Source organism: Rhincodon typus, chromosome 27 (assembly GCF_021869965.1).
Source record: "Rhincodon typus isolate 14 chromosome 27, sRhiTyp1.1, whole genome shotgun sequence".
Classification (NCBI taxonomy): Eukaryota; Metazoa; Chordata; class Chondrichthyes; order Orectolobiformes; family Rhincodontidae; genus Rhincodon; species Rhincodon typus.
In genome coordinates this window covers 24306859-24328875 of record NC_063358.1, presented here as the reverse complement: position 1 = coordinate 24328875, position 22017 = coordinate 24306859, and the positions used below count along the sequence as shown (strand labels likewise).

Genomic DNA, 22017 nt, shown 5'->3' with positions numbered 1-22017 from the left:
AGGATGGCCTATAGGCCCTCAGTTTTTTCTTCTCCAACAGACCCAGCCAGGCTCCCCCACCAATACCCTCCTCCACCTTGCCGAACTAGTCCTCACCCTCAATAAATTTTCTTTCAATTATTCCCACTCTCTCCAAATCCAGGGGTTTGCCACGGACATTCGCATGGGCCCCAGCTTACACTTGCCTGTTTGTCGATTATGTCAAACAATCCCTCTTCAGTACGTACATCGGTACTGTTCCCCAACTCTTCCGCCATTACATCGATGATTGCATCGGTGCTGCAACCTGCACCCAGGCTGAACAGCAGCAGTTCATCGACTTCACTAACAACTTCCACCCCACCCTCAAATTCACTCTGTCCCCTCCCTCCCCTTTCTTGACCTCTCCGTTTCCATTTCTGGCGGCAGTTACGGACCGACATTTACTATAAACCCACAGACTCCCATAGCTACCTAGACTACACCTCCTCCCACCCTGTATCCAGCAATAACTTCATCCCGTTTTCCCAATTACTCTGTCTTCAATTTGTCTCTCACTAGACTTCATTCTTCAGTGTTGAACAAATTTCTTCAAATTCAAATCAGATAAAAAAGGTGCCTGCTCCAATTACACATTTTGGAACACAAGTGATAAGTTTTTATTTCCAATAATGATTTACTGGTTTGTTTAGCTCTAGGTGAATTTGCACCTTTTTTTTTTTTTAAAAATGAAAATTCAAACTCACTCACCAGACGACTAATCTCCTCTTGTCGGTCGGGCGCTGATCGTGCTGTTGCTTTGATCATTGTTGACGTTTGATTGTCTGTTAGTTTCTTGATACAGCGCTGCCCTGCTACAACGTTACATACCTACAAACGGAAATTTAGAAACAATTTAGAAACAATGGATTCATCAAGTTGATTTTAAGCAAGCCTTGAAAAAGCAGTATACAATATGTACTGTATTAATGGATGTTTCCTCAATTAAACTGCCATTATGTACAATACCATGTAAGAAGTATGACAGCAGGGAGAATAAAAGATATTTGGCAATTACACGTGGTTTAAATTATGCAGACCACTCGACTAGATGTTTATCTCTACTTCCATCACATTAAATACCATTTGAGTGTATGTAAATTCAGGAGCATAAAAGAACAAGGAAAAAAGTGTTTCAAATACATTTGTCACCACCACTGTGCTAATTATTTTTTAAATTTGGAGGGCAATTTTAACTAGGAAATGAACAAAAAGACCTCTAGAGCAAAAATTGGCTACAAGCAGTTTATAAAAGAAACTGCTTAGAATCCGACAATGGTTACAGGACAGAGCAATGATTTGGCCTATCTATTTTGCATCTGCCTTCTGTAAGACCAATCTAGCCTGTTCTATGTCCCCTGTCCTTACCCCTCAACTCTTTAATTGCAGGTGTCAGCACCCTTTTTACAGTCAACTGAAAATACTTAAAAACAAAGTTTCTCATGTCACCTTTGGTCCTAAACCTGTAAACTACAGAATACAATCACTTCTGTAAAGGGAACATTTCGCTTTATTTACTGTCTAGATCTCTCATTATTTGAGCTCCTCTATCAAATCTCTTAACATTCGCTTCTCTCGCTAGCTTCTCCAATCATCTATACGACTTGAACTATTCCCATAAAACTTTTCTGCATGCTCTCCAAAGCCTTAAAATCCTTCCTCAAGTGGAATTGACAATACTCCAGTCAAGGCCAGTGTTTTACAATGCTTCGTCATAACTTGCTTGGTTTTGTATTCTCTACTTCTATTCATAAAGCCCAGGGTCCTGAATTCCTTTTTAACCACTTTCTCAACCCACCCTGTACGATTTGTGCAATATATCTGCACCATTTTTAGGACTGTACCCTTTAGATTGTATTGCCTCTCATTTTTCATGAAAACAAATCACTCCATGCTCCTGTATTAAATATCATTTGCCACATGCCCAACCGTTCTATCAACTTTTCCATGTTCTCTTGGAAGTTTGTCATTATTCTTCTGAAGTTCACAATATTTCCAAATTTAAAAAAAAAAAAAATTGTGCCATCTTAGGCATTGAATTTCATAGTTGAGAGGTAAAAATACCACTCGCATTGTATAAGCCAGGTCTTTCCCAAAGTTCAAACCTAAATCTGTATTGTTAACGAATGCCAGCCAGGTCAGCATTAGGAATGCAACAGAAGGCTACAGCATCCCTGAACAGGGGAAGAAATAGTTCATGAGATTCTTATGCTTCTTAAGCTGCACATGGGAACACCACCTGAGAGCAGGCTCTAACTCATCTGCAACATCCTCGATAGTGGATAACCTGCTGGCATTTGCTGCTATAGACTACATGAACAATGACCACTTGAAGTACTGTAGGGTCACTACTTACAGAAATTTATATTGGTAAGAAAGTCTACCACTTCGGATAAGGGAAAAAAAAAGGAGAAATTTTCGCAACATAAACCAGAAAACCTTTGCTTACTTGCATCAAGTAATGACACTAATCAAAAACAATGTTGTACAAAGGTAGAATTAAACAAACATTTTTAATAATGCACAGGAAACATATGGACATGCTGATGATCCCAACAATTCAACCACTTTACAATTTTTCACTTCAGTGCAAAAGGCCCTACATTTCAAATCTTACCTCAAGTGGCAGGTAGGTGTGCTTCTGCTCTTGTCCTACCTGTAGACAAGGTAGGTGAGGATACTTAAGCTGCAAATTATATTTTTGTTTGAAATATTGTGCCACTGTACATTCCATTGCTTGCCCATTTTCCAGTTGCAGAGGAAACCTGGCAAGGCAGATAATTGACAACCAGGAGTTACTTCAGTGCTATTCAAAGGTTAAGTTCAGAAGTCACATGACACCAGGTTACAGCCCAACTGGTTTATTTGAAATCACAACCTTTGGAAGCAGTGCCCCTTTGTCAGGTGAAGTGAAGAAAAGCATAGAGGCACAGAATTTATAGGCAGAGAGAGATCAATAGGCAGACAGATTAAAAGATCGTACAAATGGTATGAGTGGAATGCCGACAGGCTGAATAATGCAAAGGCAGACAATACAAACAAAGATTGCATATAACAAAGAAGATGGTTTCAAAACCATAGAAGTAAGCAGACATCAGTAAAAAATGTGTTACAAGAGAACAATATCTACAGGCACTTTGGACTGGAAGTTGTCTTAAAATTCAAGGAAACAGACGTGTAGATAGACAAAGCTAGTTATTTTTAATATTGAAGGAAATTCACCTAAGGATTCCAATATGAAAAAGGGGAAGCACACATCTAGAAACTATATTCAATTAGCTGTAACAAGTGTAGCTGAAAAAGTATTAGTGTATTACATTGGATGCCATTTCTAATCGCCAAAGATCACAAAATTGAGAAATAAGTAATAGATTTAAAAAGTTGATCTATTAATGCATTTGGAACAGAAAAATTTAACTCCAAGCAGTAAGAAATTAATATAATGAGTTTGCAGAATCATGCCAGTGTGAACTCAATTCCCACTCTGGCGGAGGTAACCATGAAGGACTCTCCTTCGTAACCTCACCCCTCTCCTGAGGTGTGGTGACCTTCAGGTTAAACTACCGTGTCATTTCTCTCTATTGAGAAAGCAGCCCTAAAATCAGGTGGGATACAGCAGCTTCACCCTTTCCTTTTCAGATGACATTTGAGCAAATTCTCCTATTACTGGGACTAAATAGCAAACTAACATTTTTTTAAAAACTGTTTAAAGGTACAATAGTAACTAGATGGTGTAAATATTGGTTCCAAGACTTAGTCTTGGGCCTGTTATGGATAATACATGTTGCACACAATAGTAGAGTGCTCCTACAAGGATGCAAGATAGATGCATAATTAAAAAAGATGAGAAGACCTCATTTTCTCCAATTTCTTCAACAGTTAGATATTTAAATTAATTGGGTTCAAGACTTAACAGATAAATCTTTAAGAACAAACTCACAACCATGCTGTTCCATAACATCCAGTCTGTGGGACTTGTAATAGTTATGTTTCTCCAATGACTATGAAAGTAGGGATCTCAATTTAACACCATGGTCTAACCTGGAGGAGCAGTGGAGGTATTGAAGCAACCAGTGCACCTCTGGGCTTAGCAAGGGCCAATGAATGGGCACGTAATAGCCTCATGCATCCCCCTCTCTAATTTTACCCAGGATAGACGGATGACAGCTATTGGGGTAATTGGGAAATAGGACCTCCATCTTAGGTCTCCTCTGAGCATTGGAGGCACCCATCCCTGACAAGATCAAATCACACCATACATTTCCCCCTCCCCCATGACAAGATCAATCCACCACCTTTGCCATGCCCCCTCAGTGATCTGCCAATGCCTGACCCTGATACTCATCTTGATATATAGCTCCAATGGTATTCCTCAGTGGGTACTGCTGTAGTGCCAGATGATGTCACTGCTCTCTCCCTACGTTCCCTAGAGGACTAGAGGAGTTGCTAGCCATATGAATGACTAACAGCTTTGTGATGAAGAACTCACAGGAAAACAGAAATCCTGCCACTATCACATTAACAGCCAGACAGTAGCAAGTGAGGGCAGGCTCCCAACCAATATTTTAGTTGGGTCAGCAACAACAACAGTGCCCCATGCTTTTCTACCCCTTCAAATCATCTGGAAACAAAATTGGCTTCCATAACTTTGCAATATCACTTCAGGGACTCCACTCTTCAATACGATCATCTACTTCAACTCTGTTTCCTGTTGCTCCTCATTACACTTTATTTCCTTACAGGCCAAACACTTGCTATTCCCCAGGCAGGGGAAACATGGGAAGATAGAAAAAAAAAAAAGAGAAAATACAAGCAGGATCAGGCCAATTGGCCCTTCAAACTTGCTCCTCTGTGGCTGATCAACCAATTCAGTACCCTGTTCCTGCTTTCTCCCAAAACATTTTAATCCTTTCAGTCCCAAGAACAACCTCTCAAGGTTCCACCCTTTCATGTCCCTTCATTAGAGGGATCCTGTGCCACTGGAGGCACCCTACCACCCACATGGTATTCATGTTCAACCTTCCTTCCCCACTTGCCACCCTCCTCCTCCTACAGCCTCTTGGCTTGACATTCTTGCAGAGACTGATTCTTGTGTATGTTTCAATGAGATCACTTCTCATCTTCTGAACTTTGAAGTGTATTAACCCAATTTACTTAGCATCTCAGCTTGGTACAATCCTCTCATCTCATGAACCAGTCTAATGAGCCTCCATTGTAATATTTCAAATTCAAATACTTCATTGTTTAACAATGGAGACCAAATCAATACAATATTCCAGATGTGGTCTCACCAAAGTGCTATACAACTGTGGTAAGGCTCACTTATTCTTGTATTCCAATCCCCTTGCAATAAAGGCCAACATACCACCTGCAATTCTAACTACTTATCTTCTCACTTGTACAAGTCCATTCTAATTCTTCTGAACATCAAAATTTACATGTCCCAGATTTTTATAAACAAAACATTCTGCTTTACTCTTCTTACTACTTGAGTGAATAACCTCACTTTCCATCATTTCCTACCTTGTTGCCCACTCACTCAACCAGAATATCCCTTCACAGCCACTGCTTCTTAAATTTTACATCCCTCCCTGGAGGTGCTTCACCAGCAAATGAAGATATAGTACTTTCAGTCCCTTTGTGGCATTTCACTAGCCCCAGCCCATCAGCTTAGAAATGTGCTTCTTATCCCTTCTGTTTCCTGTCCATTAGCAAATCCACTATTCCATGCAAAGATACTACTCCAATTCAAGGAGTCCTTGTCACGTGTATTGAACTTTTGTTTGACATTTTATCTTTTTATACACCCTGCAAGCTACATCCTTTAAGAAAAAAATGTTAAAAACCATCTCCCCTTTATAAAAGCATGTTGGACTTTGTCTGATCATGTTATGATTTTCTAAGTGCAGTACTAAACTATCCGAATTCATTCTACAATCTGTAGTTCCCTTTTTTCCCACCACTTTCTTTTTTCCCTTGAATGGAGGGGTCACATTTGCTAACTTCCAATCTTCTGGGACCATTTTGGAATTTAGGGAAATCATAACTAGTGCATCCCCATACCTACACCAAACAGACTGCAGCGGTTGATGACAGCAGATCACCAACACCTTCTCAAAGGCAACTAGGATAGGTAATAAACGTTTAACCAGTCAATGAGACCCACGTCTCACGACTAAATAAAAAATCCTTAGGATTAGTTGGATTTTAGTCCCTTAGGTTTATGCAGTATATTTCCTCACTTCTTATCTGCCCCTTCGTTACCCTCCATTTCTGGTATGTAATTTGTGTCTTCTACTTTGAAAACAGACAAAGCATGTGCTCAATATCCTTGTTTGCCATAACAGTTTCGTCTGTCCATCTCTAAAGAACCAGTGTTTATTATGATGGCTTCAAGTTCTTGCAATCTGCTTTATATTCCTGGCCAGTTTACTTTCATTGTAAATTTTCCTTTTATAATCAACTTTGTTTCCCCTGTGCAGGTTTCCAAAACACTCCAATTCTCACGCTTTCTAATATTTGTTGCAACATTACAAGTCTCTTCTTTTAATCTATCGCTATCCTCAATTAGCTGCACTTGGATCTTTCTTGCTAATTTTTGTTGTTTTTGTTATTAAAATGGAATGTATTTTGTTCAGTATTGAATTATTTCTTAAGACAAACGATGGGAAACATTTAATCACCAAATCTTTTAGTCTATTTACTTAATCAACCTTTATCTCCTCTCCCTCTCAAACCTACGTAATAACCTTCGCTTAAACTTAAGATTTTTGCTTGGGACTGTACTATGTTATTTTCACACTTAGTACAGAATTCAAATCTATAATGATCACTTATACACAGCAGATCTTTTACTACAAGATTATTAACTAGCCCGGATGCACTGCATAAAACTAGATATAAAATAACTTTAAAACTAGTCATTTCCACAATGTTTAGCCCAGGAAATTGTCACAACAGCACTCTCAAACTCATCTTCCTGAATACATGTGCCAATTTGATTAATCTTTGTACAGACTGGATTGAGATTTCTTACAAGTATTACTTTGCCTTCGTTACAAGCTTCACTTGTTCTTTATCTAATGCACAGTTCAACAACTTATTTTTAGGGGACCTAAAAAGCATATTGCTACGAGCATTTTGTGTCTCATTTTATTCCTAATTACCATTTAATCTTCCAAGCCAAAATCCTGACTCACTATTGTCTTGATATTGTCCTTCATTATCAGGGATATTCCTTGTCTTTTCCAGTCTGCCTGTCAATAGAACCGTAGAAAAATCACAGCACAGAAAAGAGACCATTCAACCCATTAGATGTTGAATGAACTAGTTGAATAAACTAGCTTCCCATTTCAGTCCCACTTTCCAGCACCTGGTCCTCAGCCTTGCGGGTTACAGTGCAGATTCAAGTTCCTTTTAAACAAGTTCAATGTCTTCACCTCAGCCAAAATGCAGACACCTACCATCCTGTGGGGTAAAAACATTTTTCTCTTGTCTCTTCTAATTCTTCTACCAATCACCTTAAAACAAAGAAGTTAATCCTGCACCACAAATACTTCTAAACGGTATATCGGAAATATAATATTCTGTAAAATGTATTCTAATATCAAGCAGTCCAGGTCTTTATCCAATAGATTTTATTCTTCTTTTATAGAAACCAATATGCCTAGCTCTCCAAATACTGCACTCTGTACAAATTTGCTCTGGGCAAATGAAAAAAGTCCAGTCCAGGCAAATAAAAAAAAAGTATCAGGACATTACACAGGACCGTGCACTTACGTCTGGTGACTGGCCGGCCGTCGGGTAACATTACATACTCTGTACTTCCTTTTCATCTGTCCACAGTGAGTCACCTCCACTTTCAGACCTAGAAACAGAACAGGTCAACAGGGCTAACATCATAATTGTTAAACATACAATGGAGTTAAACTAAACAACTGCCTTAAAATTCCAACTATATTTCTGTTGTTACTCATAAGAACCATTGTAGTACAGATCCCTGCAGGAGAATATTTTGAAAGGTAGCATTTCAAGTACGTGGCATAACCACTTCGATGACAGTGGCATTATTCTATGTTTATACAGAATGGTATGTTTATACAGAAACTGTAAACAGCACAGAAGAGGCCTGATGTACAGTGAACACAAGTTTCAAGAGATAATACAAACTGTTATCTTTCTAAAAACAATGGAAATAAAAATAATTGAGTTCAAAATAAGACCTGAATAAAAATTAAATCACTTCTCCTTTAACTGCAGAATATTTTCTACTGGAGAGAACTCTGACATCAAAATTGCTTCTTAAAAAGTTTTAAATAATGCCTTTGGACTAAGCACATTACCTCTTATTTCTTTGGTAAACTTTACACGCTGAGAGTCAGTCAGTGGTTTGGTTTGCTCATTGATGTTCTGAATGTCTAGTACTTCACACATGAACTCAATTACTGGCTGAGCTCTGTAAAATGCTGTTGCAGACACTGGAAGAGACAAGATGATAATCAGTTTCCTTGAAACATAAAAATCAAGTCAGGTTTCCATAAGTAACTCAATTCTCCAGTTCTCAGGAGTACTTTGCAACCACTAGATGTCCTTCTGATAGGAGGAGTACAGTGCTAGTCCTGAAAGCTCTTCATGATCAACAGACTGAGTGGAGATAATGTTCGGAGTGAGAGATAGTTTAGGAATTTCTCTAAACTTCCCTTTCCCTCCTTAAACAAGATAGAAAATCCACCTAAGAAATGTATGCAAAATTATTCAACAACTCGAGTTCTCCCAGTCTAAAAATATACATGCATATCTCCAAGTGTCAAAATATTCATTAACTTGCATGATGTTCCTCAAACAAGTTACATTAAGGCACAAACTCTGTTAACTTTTAGGATCAAAAGGTTTACTGAGGCACTCTGCTTTCTTTTGCCACAATCTTTTCAGACAGAAACTATGGATATTCAGTTGCACAGAGTAAAAAGGACTTGCAATTGCATTGTGCTTTGCACAAAAACACTGGATGTTGCAAAGCAGTTTACAGTCATACATTTTGAAATGCTGTCACTGTTTATCACGAAATAAACCACACCTTTGTCCCATGAAGATTTATACAAAGCATCCACAATTCATCCACACAATATTGGCTCAGATTTTGTGGTAGAAAAATAAGGATAAGACTATCAGCATTCATCATTAAAGTAAACAGGACTGTAAGTTACGGCAGCTGCACATTCGTAGTTAAACAGAAATTGCACTGTTCTGGAACCTCGCTGGTACTCAGCATTGAAACACATGGAATGGCATGAAGCTATGATGGTTACACAATCAATGCCATTAAACCCAACGGAAAAAGTTATGCCTCGCCAATCATTAAAAACCGTGGTTGCAGGGAATGGGCAAGTAACTACTGATAAACCGCTTCTGATAATGAAAATTATCTTTCAAGAGATATTTCATTCCTTCAGATTTTATAAACACTAAAATTAAATGCATCTGACTTTCTTTCAACTTAATCCCATCTTTCTTTCCCTCCATTTTACTGTTCATGATGTTTGGCATTGAATTAACTATTGAAACTTACACTTAGTTCAGACAACATGCTACTTGAAGGATTATTCAATTTTATTTGTTAAAATGAGAAACTTGTATTATTCAGATCCTGGATCCCATGTAGAGAATGCTACACAATGTGTGTCATTGGTCCCTTGCTACAAACAATGCTGTCTAGCCACAGACCCCATTCCCCTCTTTGGCAGCTGTAACCTGAACGAGACCGCTCGCAACATTTTTGCCATGTCTGACCAGAGATAATCACCCAACTATGAGTCTGTGTCATCATTACCACACCCCACTCTGACTTCTGTTACCTATCTTATCTCAAATCTTCTATTATTGAAACACTCAGCAATGTCTTTGTTATCTTTAGATTGAACTATACTAATACATTTCTCACCAGCCTTCCACATTCTACCTTAATGCTTTGCCCACCCAAATCTCTGATGTTTATTTGCATCAAGTCCTGTTCATTCATTCGCTCAGTAGTCACTGTCATATACTGGGTTGCCATTAAACAATACCTTAATTTGAAACTTGCACACAGCAAACTCCCACAAACAGCATTGTAATAATGACCAGACAATTCTTTGCAAAACTGGTAGAGAAATGAGTATTGTTGATGACACCAGTGATAATTTGCTTGCTTTTCTTCCAAATAGTCCCACGTGATCTTTTACATGCACACAAACAGACAGATGAAGCCTCGATTTAACATCTCATCTGAAAGACATCTGATCGTTCAGCTCTCCTTCATCTGAACTTGGTTATGTGTATGCAAGTTCTGCAGTGGAACTTGAAAACACTAACTTGTGATTCACTGACAAACATGGTACTTGTAAGAAATTAGAACCCTCAATAAATTAGTATATTTTGTCTAATGTGAAACTCTATGCAATGAACTGATCCAGTATTGATTTTCTCCCATTGCAAAGGCATAACAATTCTAAACGGCAAGGATCAATTACACATTATTGCAGCAAATAGAGAGGCAAACAGCAAATTTCAATGGAAAAGTCTGTAGGAAGTCTGTGAACAAGTGCATGGTGAAATGAACTGCAAGTACCAATTTACCCACAGCTGACTGAACAGAAAAATAATTTTCTTTTATTTCCTCGTGCTTCGTGTAATTAAACAAATCAGCTCAGCTGGATTTAATTTTTTAAAAATGCCATTGGTGCACTCATCTTTTGTATTAGCTTGTTAGAATTACCGTCTATTGGAATGATGGGTTGCAGTTGATTGCCCATTGAAAGAATATTAGATCTCTTTATAACTTTTTTATCAACTTATTTGGAACGTAATATAACACACCCTCATGGGCATTACATCCCAAGGATTCAAATCTAAAACCTCTGGCCCAGAGGTAAGGACATTATCACAACACCACAAGACCCTTCGGATCACCTTGTAAGAGGACCACATTGGATTATATATTAATTATTGCAGAAGTACTCCAGCAAGTTAGGAAAAAAATTCCAACATGTTTTTGGATCAACGCAGTAAATATGCGCACAGTTTTTTCAACTCACCATCAATGTTTAGCATCATATTCCACATGGCAGGTCGGACAGATTGATGAAAACCAAACCAGACTTCTCTACCTCCACCTAATGGGTGGTAGTAACCCTCTGGAGGAGAGAAGAAGGATCGACCCACTGGAGTATACCTGAGGGGAGAGTGGGGAAGACATGAAAGATTCCAGAACGTTTTTATAAAAATAAACTAATCTTTAAATCTGCCTGATAAACCACAAGATATTCAGTTAACAATATTTCAGTCTAAAGCTTCGCTGTTTGGAGATATTTCATTGCAGCCTACAGTAACCTCTTCTAGAAGTCATATCTATTATAAATTTCAAAAGATTTACCAGGTTTGTATACTCAGCCAGGATAAAATTGAAATTAGGAAGAACCGTGAATTTAGAAAATGCAACACAAGCTACAACAGGGCAAATTACAAGACGACAAAGTTCAAAAATTGGATAGACCATCCAGCATTGCTAACCTGTTCATTAATATCACGGATCTGGATCTCAACAACACATCCATTACCTAATAAAAATCTGTCAATCTCAAATATTGAAACTTTAATTGGACAAGCATTCACAGATTCTTGAAGAGTAAGTTCCAGATTTCCACTAATGTTTATTGTTATGGATCAGACCAAACCACCTCAAAAATATTTTAAGAAGGTAGCCTAGACCCCCAACTCTTTCTTATTTCAAAGGTAAATTTGAAGTGCTGTGTTCAGATGCAATGCGACTGGTTAAACTACTTGACGTTAAGCAAAACCCAAGTTTATTTAAACACTATAGTTAAAATACAATCAATCAATCAATCAAAGGAGGAGGAATTCAGAATAACAACTATTGGAAAGCTGAACAGAATAATAGATATGGTGACTATTAGTAATCAACTGTTCCAATATAGTAACATCCCATAAACACACTCCTTAGCAAAAAAGGCAGATTCAGAAAGATAGACTTGTCTCACCCAGCAGAGAGAAACCCCAGCTTCTAGCAGTAACCGAGAGGGGGAAAAGATAGCTTCTACTTCTTCAAGCCCACAACAGCAATTGCTTAAAGCTAAACTTAAAAACTAAAAACACATCTAGAAAGCCTAGGCTGTGCGAGCTGGCCACACCCAGCCAGGCTGCTTCAATTGGTCCAAATTCTTTAAAAAACCCATGGCCTCACAAGCTGTTTATTCTAGTGGTTTTGATAGATTGCCCTTCACCTCTGCCTTGCAACCTTCCAAAAATAGGGACAAAGTAACCTTTTAAAGCCATAGCATCACCACATTATGTGAAAAGCAATTGTGAATTTCACACTGAAATTACCTAGCTCTTAAATTATGTCCTCTTAGTATATATTAAATTTAATATGATTAAATGAAAATATTACATACTTGGAAAGAAAATAATTGGCACAATCAATGAAGGCATGATAAATTTGAAAGAAACCTGGTAGCCTTAGGCCTGTCAACCAATATGCCAATAACTGCCAATTTTGTGCATTGGTGTACAATGCAATGCAAGTCGACACAAACAAACAAATGCAATGAAAGCAGTCCCGTGAACAGATTATTAATGTCAAGCGCTTAAATGGCTGTGGTACTCATCTCAGCTAATGGAGGCCAATAAGCCCCAGGATATAGATTGGACAGAGAACATTTGGTACAATAACCACTGCATCAGCCTCATCTTAAGGGTTCGTGTGACACAATAGTAGTGTCCCTACTGCTCAGCCAGTAATCCTGGTTTCAAGTCACATCTGTTTCAGATTTTTGTCATCATATCTGTAAGATGGCTAAAAATATCTATAAGACTTATCTTTGACGCTCTTTCTTGCTTTGATGATTTCACTTTTTCAGCCTCATCTAATCACCACAGCTACAACCGCATCATTGGGACTTTTCCACGAGCAGCTCTACCAGTCATGCTGCCATCTACTACTACTCTAACATTCAGAGCTTGTTCTTGCCCATCAACCAGTTTCCTCTAGGCAAAACGCACTACCACAGGAACTCATTGGTACTTTTCTATCCTCTTGGTATTTAAATTTTACATGTTCTGAATACATGGGCCCCGATTTGCCTTTTAACCTAGAACTGTTTTCACTTCCTTTTGTCTTTCTAATACCACTTCACTGTCCAAAATGATGGCTGCAATTTGGCCCATATATTTCTACCTCTTCCAGCATTATATATAAAACAAATTTTAAAACAGCTAGTCAGCTAAGTGTTAGCTAGGCATTAATACATTGAACTTGTCTATTTGCCTCTCAGTTTTAAATTCTGATGAAAAAGCAGAACACTTTGTTAATTCATCTTCTAATTTTAATAAGCAATCAATCAATCGGTCTGGCTATGCATTTCCAGCAGGTTCTACTATTTGCAGCTTTTTCGCTTCCATTCTTCTGCCAAAGCTGATTTGAAAATTGCCAGAAATGCAAAATACCACACACTTTATTGAAAAGATACAAACAACATATTTATGGGCAGTCACAATCTTCCAATAGAGCACATTTTGCAATTTTCCAGAAAAGCAGCATCTCCGGTTTAATCCGAAAATCAGTAAAAGTTCATCAGCACCTACCTCATTGAGGGGAGGTGTCTTGTGACAACATCAAGTGCTTGCACACAATCCTCAGGAACTTCACTAAGATGTCCTGCTAAAGCTTCTAACAGCAACTGTAGACTGACGACCGAAACCCATTGTATGGAGACCTTGAAGGTTTGGTCTTTGCCTTCCCCAGGAAGGGTCACTTCCAAGTCAACCTGTAGCAAAATTCAAAATTAGACTCACTTACCTTGACAGTAACAGCTTGTCATTACATAATACATATCTGGTGACCAGAAACTGAAAGTACAAAATTAAAATATCAGCTCAAAAACTCCCAAAAGAGACAACAGAAGCTACTAGTCTGTGTAGTTCAGTTAAAATACTTCTCATGTACTACAAGTAAATGAAAGTTGAGGGTTTTCAAAATGTCAAATCACAGAATTGATGAAATTTGAATTTTGCAAACATTTCTCTCAATTTAAATCTCAAAAGAGTGAAATATGAAAGTTGAGGGGCTCCTGAATTTTCGTCAGGCCAAATATCATTCAACAAGAAGTTTCTTCAACATTCAACTCTTCCTACATTTAGCTCTCCACAACTGCAAAGGGACACCACATCTCTCTGAACTTAACAGACTTGACAGTTTCCTTCACCTAACTTTCCAATCCTCTCTCTTCTCCCATTCATTCATATGTACTCTGCCCAAAGCAGGTCTTTTGCTGGTCTGGCAGCATCTGTGAAGGAAAAAACACGGAGTTAACGTTTCGGGTCCAGTGACCCTCCTCCAGAACAGTTCCGAGGAAGGGTCACTGGACCCGAAGTGTTAACTCTGTTTTTTCCTTCACAGATGCTGCCAGACCTGCAGAGCTTTTCCAGCAACTTTGTTTTTGTTCCTGATTCACAGCATCCGCAGGTCTTTCGGTTTTTAATCAGATCTTTTGCTCATTAGCTGAGGTTTCACACCGAGCCATTTTCTGGACAGTTTCTATTAGCAGTGGTCTGCCATCATCCTCCACTTTCAACCACAGAGCACAGAGTTAGGTCCCCAAGTCTACCTCTGCTTGAAAGGGTATCAAACCAGCACTGTTGGCATTATTCTGAATTACATACTAGCCATCTAGCTAACTGCGCTCACCTTATCCCCCGTCCATCTGTAATTTCAGCTTATACTATGACACTTTCCTCTTCACCCCACATTTTATTTTTGCACTCTTCTTCAATGGCAGCCAATTAACTTTACTTTCATGCAGCCAACAGTTCACATTGATAATGGTCCCATCTCTCCCTCTGGAGGTCATGATGAAAACGAACATTCCACTCCCTCTTTGTCAATGCTGATATGGTCCTCTCTCCCAAAGCACCACAATGAGATTCTTTCTTGCCTTTCTTCAACTAAAAGAACTACTCCCACCATTACCACCCCTTCCTTGTTCCTGCTTTCACAACAGTGATCTTTTAGAACTTATAAAATTTAAAAACCCTACAAATCTTTGAAATACCTCAATCAAGTTCAAAGGCTGCAAAAGCAGTCTTGAATATCAATCTTATTCTCACCCTCTCTCGGCCAATTGGTAACGGATTTGCAGTGTACATATTCCTTTTCCCATCATAACCCGGTTGCCGATCTCCAAAAATTTGCATCTTGAAGTGTCGGACCATGGTATCAACCACTTCTCTAGAAGCAAAATAAAATTTGCAATAATGATTTGTTTCAAAGTTTTAAGAAAAATATATCAAATTCTGGATATTGTTAAATGGTAGACTGTAGATATATATTACTTTCTCCATTTCTTGACAGTCTAGATTTGTCTCCATAAACAAAAATGTGTATTTTGAAAAGCAAACTGGCCTCAAAAAAAGATGACTTACATGCCTCCCAGTGAAGACTATATGCCAATGAAAATTTGGTACTTTACCTGCACAGTCCCCCAAAACCCAGCAATGGTCAACATACAAAGGCTATTAATCATGGTGACGTTCCTTCTGTACAAAAACAAGCCCTGTTTCAACCAAAGTAGGTTTACAAAAGGAAATGACTTTTTATTCCCCATAAAGTTGTAATTAAAGAGAAATTGATGGCAAGTCAAAGTCACAGTTAGGGGTCCACTTATTGAGGTTGTTTTCGGCGAAGAGAAATTCCTGCTAACAAATCATCCGTCAAGTGCAAGATATGCTTATTGTACTGCCTACATTCCTGTAATCTGTCAATAGCGATGCATACAAGGGTTAACTATCATATTTCCTTACTAAGTTCCAAATAGTAATCTCTTCAATACTCCAGTTACCAAAAAAAAAGTTAAAAAGATCTTTCAATTTAAAAAAAAATACTTGTTATACTAACTAACTGGAAGCTAAGGACAAGGACTTCTACCTGTCTGTCTTTCTCTCACCTGTTAACTCTGCGGGGGCGTTTCTCTGGTTTAATGTCCACTTCATAATGGTAAACATCAATTTTCGGGATTTGAACCTGGAAGTGATTGGCTAGCAGACGTATAGGCTTTCCTACAGTGCCAAGACCTGGCCTGCGAGGTGGCTGAAACAGGTTGGTGGTTGCAGGAGGGGCTGGAAAAAAAACCCACAGGTTCAAATAAGAATGCCTTTGAAATGTACAAAATTTAAACAAATTATTATACAAATTTTCAAGACCATTTCAATTTTCAGTAAACATTTGAAAGCTGGAAACAATTTTCCAAAGGTCCAAATACCCCAGCGTCGTGCTCCAAAGAATGAGAGAATTTTTTTCTAATATTATTGTTTTCAGACTAATCTGTAAAAAATAAAAGATTTAGTAGACAGTAAAATGCAAAAATGAAAACAAAGCACATGGCAGGTGTCAAGATAACTATCAAGGTAAAAAGAATTTCTATGGTAGTATGGTCCAACAATTGAACAATCACCCAGAGGTTCTTTTATGTTAAAGCACCTTACCATAATCAATGTTTAAAAAACAAATTGTTCTTATTTTGCACTAGATGCACCAGCAGAGCTAATGACAATGATTAAGATTATGTTGTCAGAAGTCCAAAACTTTCAGTTCAAGGAGAATGGGTTCCTTTTTCCCTCCTGTATCCTTCAACTAAGAACTGTCTAAAACTGCCAAACATCAAACAGCTATCCACAGTTTGCTATTCCTTGCATACGAGCCAAAAGGGAATGTCGCAGGATTTCAAATGATTGGGAAGAGTTAACAGAGGCACAAACATTTTACTCAGCATGGATATCCTTCAGAGTCAATGAACAACGATTGAGTTGTGACCTTTGCCAAGTTTTGCCCTCCCACTTTCACTGAGGCAAAATAAACCAATAAGGAGGAATCAAATTGGGAAATATGCTAGGCTTCAAGTGAGTTTGATTCATGTAACACAAGACCCAACGTGTAAATGCAAGTTAAAAAGTGCAATGGCAACATTTCCAGACAAGATAGATAACTTTGGATCCATAAGACAATATTTTCCTGGATAACAAATCCACTTAGTTTATTATTTACTGCTATGCTATTACTCCTTACAATATTACTGGATTGGTGTTCCCAAAGAATGGACTAATGCTTCAGAGATACTGGTTCAAGTTCTATTAAGGCAGCTGGGGCAATTTAAATTCAAATTCAATCAACTGTAAAATTCTAGAATGAAAAGCTGATATCAGTATTGATAATAATGGAACTAACCATATCGATATCTAAAAACCCATCCAGCTCAGTAATGTCTTCCAAGGTAGAAAATCTGTCATTCTTAACCAATCTGGTTGACATAGGACTCCAGGCCTACAATTATATGGTTGACTCCGACTACATTAAAAGAAAGAACCAAGAATTCACTCAGTTGTATCAAACTACCACAGTAAATTCAAAGAATAAAACCAGGTGAAACACCAAAATCCAGCTAGGCGTCAGGAATGACAAAAGTTGCACTGTAAGTCATTATACCTGCAAAATCACCTTCATTAAGAACTTGTGCCAAAGTTGAGAATGCTGACCCACACGTTAGTCAAGTAACAATGGTCAGTCATATTCACTGAATCGTACTAGATAGCCAATCCTTCTCTGTCACCGTGTGTCTGTCCTATCTCACCAACAAGGCAGACCCACCAGAGGTAGCAATCTAGTCAAGACAGTGCATTCCTAAATGTCCTTAATATCAATTCTGGCACCTATGAAACTTCATGACATCAAGCATGGACAAGGAAACCTCTTGCAGATCACCACCTAGTACTCCACTACACAGTGATGAATTAGGAGGTCCTACTGATGAAGACGAGTTGAAAGAAGTACCAAGTAGCAAGGGCAGATAATATAATCTGACTGGAGGACTTTCCAGTAGTGAAAATAAACAGAATAGCTAAAATAAAAATTGACTGCTTAGAAGCAGTAACAGGAGAAATTATTATGGGTTAACAAGACATGAGACAGACATTGAGTAAATATTCTTGTGTCTGTCTACCTTCGTAGCAGAAGACACAAGTTGCCTACAAGAATAACAGTGCAATCATCAGGTGGGGGGTTAAAAACTTTGAGGAAATTAGTGTCAAAGAAAAACTATTGGAGAAACCCAACTGATTATAATCTGACCAATTTGAGAAATGAGGGTTGACACTCTTAGAATTCTAGAAGAGATAGCTGCAGAAGTAATGAATGGGCTAGAAATTCCAAAATCGCTTGGATACTGGAACAGTGTTAGAATGGAAGTCAGAAACTACAATGTCACTTTTCAAGAAAGGAGCAAAAGAAAATAAATAATGAGCTATAGGCCAATTATCTTAACTGCAGTTGTTGGGAGAAATGCTGAAATCTACTCGAAGGCAACCTTAATAATGCACTTAGAAAATTATAGCACAGCTATAACAAGTCAACTGGTTTTATAAAAGGAAATTGCTGTTTGACACATTTATGGAGGGATTTTGGGGATGTAACTATTACGGTAAATAAAAGGCAAAACTAGTAGTTACAGCATACCTGAGATTTCCAAAAGGCATTTGATAAGTGGATTAGCTGTGAGGAAGTCATGGTGTTAAAAGACATAAAACAGGTCAAGTCTGCAGCATCAAGATGGTAGACTGATTAAGATACTTACTTCTTCTGTTCGGCCATATTATTAAACAAACATCTCTAGAGCAGGTGTTACTTTAACAGGGGCCTTTTGGTGATGTCCATCTCTGGGCCAATGTTCCACAGGAGTCCCTAGATTATTTTTAAATCAACTCTGTTTGGGCAGCTTATGACACACTCCAAAGCAGGTGAGACTTGAACCTCCAGAGGAAGGGCAACACCACTGTGGCACAAGAGCTCTGCATTTGGAATATGCTGTGAGCAATTTTGAAATTACTCACTTTAGTCAAAGTTCTGGGTACGCTCTTAAAGGAACACATTAGCATACAGGTGCAGCAAGCAATTAGGAAAGCAAATTGCAGTTACCCTTTATTGCAAGGGAATTGGAGTACAGGAATAAGCTATTGTTACAAGTTTACAGGGTTATAGTGAGACCACATGCGCTTCCAGTTTGGTCTCCACATTTAAGAAAGGATATACAATAAAATGTGTGTTACCCAGCACAGCACCAACTAGAATTCTCCACCAGTCAAAACTTCTGGGCTGGGACCACAGTACCTTCTTCCTTTAAAAGAAAATGAAGATTGTTCTAACCCAGTCCAGCTCCCAAGGACAGGAAACAGATTAGAATGATGAAATCTGACTATCTCTACATGAATGTTCATTATAGTCTTGATTCAACACAATTATTTCAACGTACTGTGGACCAATAGTAGGAAACAATTACAAAATTCAGCAACATCACCTTTTACCAATGCTCATGAGAGTGGAGATCCCCAAAGTATCGGCTATCAACTTCACAAATTAACAGGTGTCAACATCAATTAGATCAAGAGTCAAAAATATAGGCTTTCAGCTACAAAATCAGCTACAAAATCAGCCACAAGATAGGAAGGTCCCTTCTCTTACATTGTCGTGATCATCCACCTGAACTAGCAGTGTCTTAGCTATATTTGCCGCCACAAATCCTCCTTGCTAGAGTTAGTCTAAACTACTGATATCTTGTGGGGAAGGATGCCCACAAAATGTATTTGACAGGAGATTGCTTCAGGAGAGTCAGCCTTAGTAAACAGGTCAATTACGATAGTTACATTACATCCGAGATACATTGCGGTCACTTGGTAGACATCAGCCTCAAATTACAATTACAAATTACTGCTATTGAAATATTGTTCAACAGCATTGGTAACAAACAGAACAAGAAGCTAAATTGCTTAGCTCCTTCCCAGCTCCTTTATATCTCAATGAGCTGAGCCTCTCTCATGATGTTAGTCAACGCTTTCAGATACTAACTACCATAGACAATACCTTCTACCAAAAAACTGGCACTGGAGTCTTAACAGGTCCTATCATAAGGCATGACTGTTGTCCTAGAGAAATTATAATTGTATGTTTCCTCTAAAAACATAAGACTTGCATGTACTTTAAGAACTCCATGCCTAAGATGTTCAGCAGAAGAAATGGCTCAGTACTAAAAAAAGAAATATTTCTTTCTTTTCTTCTGAATTCTAATCCTCTTGGCTTGCTTGTGCCATTTCACACATTGTTAGTTATAATCAGCCAAACAGGATATGACATTTAATACATTGCTTCATAGCACCATGGCATAATTGCCACTACTAAATGTACAGGCATGATACTCCACTCAGTATTTACCTCCCCGTAGTCCTTTTGAACACATGCTCTAACTTTAATATGCTTACAAGAGGCGTAAAGACAGTTTATACTGTACAAGTTTTAGAAGTATGCAGTGAGGGAGGGATTGGCACAGAAGACGTTCTTCCCCTCTATTTCAACTATAAACGAAACTGCAAAGATTTTAGACTACCAGTTACCATAAGAACACACCTCCTGTGTGGCAAGATATTTGAAACAAAATTAAACCACAACATAAAATGAGAAGCTACAAATGTGCTGAATCAGGATGAGTGGGGCATCTTCCAAATGTACAACAAATTAGCAGTAAAAGAACACAAAGTTTTGCAGATCACTTCATGATAGGGACTGGTAATTCATTGAGTAGGAGGCGGCAATAAGTATTGCTATAATCCCGAAGACCACGCACAACTTTGTTACGATCTGGTTAGGGACCAGTAACTTTCATCTGTTAAATGGGTGAAATTTCAGTTTTTCACTAAAGGAATAAAACTAAAAGATTTTAGCTAAAAACAAACAGAAGAATTTTTAGCACACACGAGACAAAGCAGTCATTACTACTTATCTCATACTCTAACATCTAGGAATCAACAGGATCCAAAATTACCAGAAGAACTGTACTTCACATGGCAGAAACAGTCAAAACAGATCCCATAAATCTTCTAAGCAACACCTAGAGATCATCGAGTGCTGCAAAAATTCTTCAACCGCTGTCTTTATCACAGGAGATTTCAGCTCTCCTCATTTGAGGACTTAAGTCTTTGATTTCCCTCAATAGCAACTCCAACTCAGCCTGGACATCCTCTTTCTTCTTCTGCTCTAAAATGAGCAGTCACGCAACCAGACTCGAGCTCAATATGTCTCAATGCCTACTCATCTTCACATTTGCTCAATCTCTTCAAGACAGTCTGTACCACTGAATTCACAAGGCTTCTGCCAACATCAAATCATCAGCTTGATCCCAACTCTAACAGACAACTGCAATTCACTAGCTTTTCTTCGCACCAAATGCTAGCTTCACTGAGCTACAACTGCTCCGGTTTCTCATATCCCAAAAGAGCTATCGACATCTCCCGCCTCCTTGAAGCTCCAAATCACACCAGCAAAGAGGTATCAACTGCTCCTGGGTTTCTCAGAGCCCCAGCTCCGCAGAGTGGCCTCTTCAGCTCCAGATTAACCATGTTGTGTGAACTCACGTTCATGCCACTTTCACTCCCATGATCAGGTTTGCACAGCCCCGAGCAACTGTCAAAAAGCAACAGTCCCAGCATTCATAGTTTGTCACACTGCTGTAGTCTGCATTTGTGCCAGGGTCACTGGCATGCCAGGAAACTGTAGTTCCTCAACCAGGATCCAGCCTTAAACCCTGCCCCCAAAAGCATTCTAAGCAAATTTAAAACAGATAGATTCTCCAAGTATAAAAGGAATGTGCACTCTTGTGGCTCAGTGGCAGTGTCCCTCCTTCTGGACTGAGGGGCCCAGGTACAAGTCCCACCTGCTCCAGGAGGTGTATAATAACATTTCTGAACAGGCTGATTAGAAAAATATACGTGTAAAAACAAAAAAATGTATTTTGAATGCGACAAGCTGTGCATCCCATGTTTTCAGCTTAGAGAAACAAGTGAAGCAAATCGACCACGAGTGACATCATTTTTTGTACATTAACCGAGTCAAAATGAAGTAATGTCATTTAA

The 22017-nt window shown here is 38.5% G+C and overlaps 1 protein-coding gene across 1 annotated transcript in view; it reads right to left on the bottom strand.

The window, feature by feature from the left end:
• Positions 1 to 536: 536 nt before the first annotated feature.
• LOC125486251 (protein argonaute-4-like) overlaps positions 537 to 22017 on the bottom strand; it is a 41928-nt gene continuing 20447 nt past the window's right edge. The window contains exons 2-10 of the mRNA XM_048612949.1: positions 16014 to 16185; positions 15178 to 15298; positions 13657 to 13838; positions 11091 to 11227; positions 8361 to 8495; positions 7798 to 7885; positions 2636 to 2783; positions 730 to 849; positions 537 to 548 (exon numbers count right to left, since the gene is read on the bottom strand). Of these exons, the coding sequence (XP_048468906.1) occupies positions 537 to 548; positions 730 to 849; positions 2636 to 2783; positions 7798 to 7885; positions 8361 to 8495; positions 11091 to 11227; positions 13657 to 13838; positions 15178 to 15298; positions 16014 to 16185 (1115 nt within the window). The remainder of the gene's footprint in view (positions 549 to 729; positions 850 to 2635; positions 2784 to 7797; positions 7886 to 8360; positions 8496 to 11090; positions 11228 to 13656; positions 13839 to 15177; positions 15299 to 16013; positions 16186 to 22017) is intronic.